The sequence below is a fragment of the Manacus vitellinus genome, unplaced genomic scaffold, assembly GCF_001715985.3.
Source record: "Manacus vitellinus isolate BGI_N305 unplaced genomic scaffold, ASM171598v3 scaffold_86_pilon, whole genome shotgun sequence".
NCBI lineage: Eukaryota > Metazoa > Chordata > Aves > Passeriformes > Pipridae > Manacus > Manacus vitellinus.
Window position 1 is genome coordinate 831,359 of NW_021940851.1, and position 4,677 is coordinate 836,035.

The window sequence follows — 4,677 nt, forward strand, 5'->3', positions numbered from 1 at the left end:
GTGGATACTTAAGAAACTTAATTTGTATTTAACACTGGAGATACTATTTACACAACAGACTGTGGATCTTTCAGTCAAAAACTTTGCACAGGGATTTTGTAAGTGTTGCCCTTAAACCAAAGGCCTGTGAGATTTTTTTTCTTTTTTTTTTGTTCCCAGAGAATAGATTTCCATGGGAACTTTTGGAGCAGCACTCGACCTTGTCTTCAAGGAGCTCTGGGCCATGACTCACTTGGCAATTCCTCACAAAAACAATGGCTCCTGGATCCTTAAAAGACCAACTCCTAATCACACTTTGTTCTGTGCTGATAAGCAATTCATAAACCCACACATATTATTTATCTCCAATGTCCTTCACTCCTGCTCCAGTGCACTTAATTCAGCTTTTTAATAAAGAAACTTCTGGCTGTGCAAGAAACGAACTGAGGGAGAGTTTGATGTATCAGTTCTGTGGTTTATTTTCTCTTTCTGTAGTGCAGAAATCACACATTCCAGCCACAAACTTGGCTGCAGGAAATCAAAATGCATTTTCAAACTTCAGAAATTCTTAGTACCAGAAGAAGCCAGTTGGATGAACACAAATCAGTAAATAATTATTTCTTGACATTACTAATAAAAACAACTGATTACATGTTTCTATTAATGGTACATCCTCGCTATTTTTATTTTCCCCTAATTTAATTTTCTTCTGAAAGTAAGGAATGTCTCTACACAGCAGTGATTTTGTTCTGGTCTTATGAGTCTCCCCCCAAACTGGTCACCCTGAAACCCTAAAACAACTCACTGTCCTTAAGAAACAGCCTCAAGAAGCAGCTCTGGACCTCCCAAAGATCTGCTGTGCTCAGAAATAATAAGGCACCTACTTCCTCACCCCAGCTCCATGCCTCCTGTGGGAAAAGGGGCTGGCAGGGGAGTGGGAAAAGGGCTGGCAATGACATAATGAAGAGTAAAATCAGGTACACAAGGTCAGGCACCTTCCCATTCCCACTCTGCTCAGCTCACCAGGGGCGGACAGTTTTCTCACTCACAAACTGCCCATGAGGAGCATCAGCATCTGAAGGCAAAAGGGCCAAATAAACTGGGGTCTCAGCCCCTTCCTCGGGGGATTTGGTGGCCTGGGGACCTGCCATGTCTGTCCTCACCCAGCCAGGGCAGCAGGCATTGAGCAGGATGTGCTCCCCTTTCCTGTTTTGGTTTAACAGCCGGGCTTGGATCCTGGACAGGACGGTGACCCCGATTTTGGACACGCCATAGGCGGTGTTTGGCCAACCCTCTTTGTCGTGCACACCTTTCCTGGTGTCCTCCACGAATTTGTTCATGAGCTGCACCAACTCCTCCTCTGTGATGGTGTCACTGCGGAATTTCTGCTGCAGTTCTGGGCTGCAGCGGCCCAGGGCCGAGCAGCTCACCATGCTGGATACATTCACCACCCGGCCTGCAAAAGGCAAAAAAACCTGATTATTTTGACACTTCTTAAGCCCAGCACTGAGGTGGGGCTGCTCTACAGCTCAAATATTTCGTGTGGGCTATTTTGCAGAACTCTGGGAAGATCAGAGTTAACTCCACGTGTCACACATTTCTAGGAAATCCCGTTCCAGAGGTGATTTAATTAAACCCTCAACATCTGTTCCTGGATGTATTTCAGAACAGTTTGCACTTTATACTTGTCCTTCCCAGACTTCTAGCTCCAAAACAGCCCTTTTCTATGGCCCTGAGCAGATCAGCACCACAATACATGCATGTTGCCAGCAGGGAAAGATCCTGATTTAGTAAGTTTGGAATAAAGAAAGGTAGCAAGCAGCATCTCCCTGGAGTGCTCTGTTGTTTTTGCAGAACTCTGGGAAGATCAGAGTTAACTCCAAGTCACACACTTCTAGAAAAATCCCGTTCCAGAGGTAATTTAAGCTGTGCACCTGCAAAAGCTCTCTATCAAATGTCACATAAACCTCCAGGAAACAACCTCTTACAATCTGTAGGTATTTTCACAGTGCTAAGAATACCTGAAGATTTCCTAATCCCAGCCCAAAAACCTGCAGTGTTCATCTCCCAGCACTTCAGTACAGAGGAGTGAGTCAGTTAATCAATAAATCATTCATTGTCTCCAACATTATCTTGCAATGTTTTCCCTCTTTCTTGCTACTTCACAGCCATTCAGGTGATGAACATGGGGATTTAACCTTATAAGGCACAGAAATTAATCCTTTCTGTTAATGATTTTATTAACACACTCACCCTTCACCCTTAGTATAAGTTGTAATTTTGGCACTGTTTACTCTTTCCCTAGCTGGCCCCCAAAATTCATTTATTCTGTCTTCTCCTTCTCCACCAGGAACTAAAAATTCCCAAATTCTCTTTCATCTGCTTGACTTCTCTTAAAAACCTGGATGTGTTTAAATGTTAGTATAAACTGTAGTTCATTTATAGCAGCAAACACATCTCAGCACCACGTCAAACCCAACTGAAAGGCTGGTTTTAGGTACATCCCTATCCCAGTTCTGTCATCAAAATGTCCCTTCTGAAGCAAGAACAATTTATAGAGGCAAAGATCATGGACAGAACATGAGGAAGTTCTCTATGGCTTCACTTCAATCCACAACAAGAACGCAACCAGCTTGAAGGCAGATTTAAATATACACAGCAGAGACATTTTGGGGGTCAAGAAAGGCCCTTTTTGGGGTCAAGAAAGGCCCTTTTTGGGGTCAAGAAAGGCCATCTGTCCTTACCTACAGCACAGCCCCTCTTGCTATGGGGCAGTGTCTGACACTGGAGAGGATGTTCCCATTTAATAAGGGTCAAAATTCATACAAAACTATTTCTGTTTCACTTACCATAGGGCTTCATGAGAGGCAACAATTCTGTGCAAACATTCTTGGTTCCAAAAAAGTTTGTCTTCAGTGTGACCTCAGCTTGGACTGCAAATGGAGTCTTGTCCTGAACTTTTCATGGCAGGTGGGAAAGAGGAGAAAAAAAACCCCAACCAAAAATCAGAATTGTACTGGTTGAATAGAAGTTACCAACCCCCAAAAGTTTATCTTAGTTATTTTTTAAACTACCAAACCTCAAAAGTGTAGCTTATTTTTTTCCCCACTAATTAGAAAACGGGCATATGATCAATTAAAATCTATAAGAAAAGCAACATAATTGACATTAATGAGAAGACCTGGCTCTGCAATACTGTATTAATGAGTTAATTATGTTTTTCACCTCTTCTTAGCTGAAGGTTTTGGCTTTACCCCAAACTGGAGAGCCAGTTGTGTTCCCTCTGCAGGGTCATTTGCCACCCCCCAGGTTGTTTGGTCTTTCTGTCTTTTATACGGAAAAGCCATGGAAAAAACTGCTTTCCTGGGATGTGCTGCCCAACCTGCCCAGTGATCTGCCAGGACCTACCCACACCCAGGTTCTCAGCTGGGGCTTGAAGTCACCAACACTGTAGGATTTGGTGCAGCCTGAATACAGAAACTGCCAAAAAACCCCCAGCCACCCCCAAAACTGAGCAGTACTTGTGTCATAAATCACATAAATCACCCCCTGAAGTGACAGATCTGTGCTAACACGTGGGAAAGAGTGGGAATTAGCAGGCAGGAAAAGGAGCTGCCTGACCTATGGCAAAGAGTTATGGCAGTGGGAGAGCTAAAAACCTACACAACTCCAAACTTTTGCTTCCACACCCTCCCCTCCTTGGAGAGAGGAACTTCCTTACACTGCCAAACCCACTTGGATATACTGTAACATCCTACCCTTGCTTGATTTAACAGAATTTATAACTGTTCTCAGAGAGGCTCATCCAGAATAGGACCCGCAGCCCCACAAGCATTTCATCCAGGAACAGTTTTTGCTGGACAATCTGGGGTGCAGCACAAAACCAGAACGATAAAATTTAACAGCAAATCTAATCTTTGACAGACTGCACCAGCACAAGAAAGAAGGGAAAGCATAAATCCTGGGATGGCAGCAGGAATTTGGTGAGGCAAGAAGCAGGTTTGGGTAGAAACAATAACCTTGGGAGGAAGAATTAAAACAAAAATACGGGATCAGCATCACAGCAAGTTCTTACAGAGATGTTACACCCTCTAAGCTTTGTGTTAGATACACAGCAACAACCACAAGAGGCTCCTTTATCACATTTCTGAATTGTGGGACATACTGCTGAGTCAGAGTTGGTGTCAGCTTGAACAAAGTCTGGGCTAAACACCTGGAACTGATATTTTAACTGCTGCTGCAATGTTTTAATACCTCTCTATCCTGAGCACACCCTGAAGCTCAGAATTGTATTAAGAGTTGCCTCCCATTAAACTGATCAAACACAAGCAATTTTTCTATAAAGTAACGTGCAAAACATACAGTGAGTGGGTTTTAGAAGACCATCACTGCACTCCCACTCCATGAGAAGTTCCATCTTCAGAGGCAGGCGAGGTTTGATCCACACTCCCAGACAGGCCTCCTTAACCCACCCTGTGAGCAGAGGAGTCAGCACAAGGCTGGGCCTGAACAGCTCCCTGTCCTAACTGAGACAGGCAGAGAGACTAAAACCAACCAAAACCAACCAGAAAACAGGGTCACAGAACGGTCTTGATTGGAAAGGACCTTAATCATCCCCTGCCATGGGCAGGGACACCTTCCACCAGCCCAGGTTGCTCCAAGCCCTGTCCAACCTGGCCTTGGACACTTCCAGGGATC

At 44.2% G+C, this 4,677-nt stretch overlaps 1 protein-coding gene across 1 annotated transcript in view; it reads right to left on the reverse strand.

The window, feature by feature from the left end:
- Window positions 1–433: 433 nt before the first annotated feature.
- LOC108642208 (carbonyl reductase [NADPH] 1-like) overlaps window positions 434–4,677 on the reverse strand; it is a 5,934-nt gene continuing 1,690 nt past the window's right edge. The window contains exons 2-3 of the mRNA XM_018086742.3: window positions 2,829–2,936; window positions 434–1,435 (exon numbers count right to left, since the gene is read on the reverse strand). Coding sequence (XP_017942231.2) covers window positions 999–1,435; window positions 2,829–2,936 — 545 coding nt within the window. The 3' untranslated portion in view covers window positions 434–998. The remainder of the gene's footprint in view (window positions 1,436–2,828; window positions 2,937–4,677) is intronic.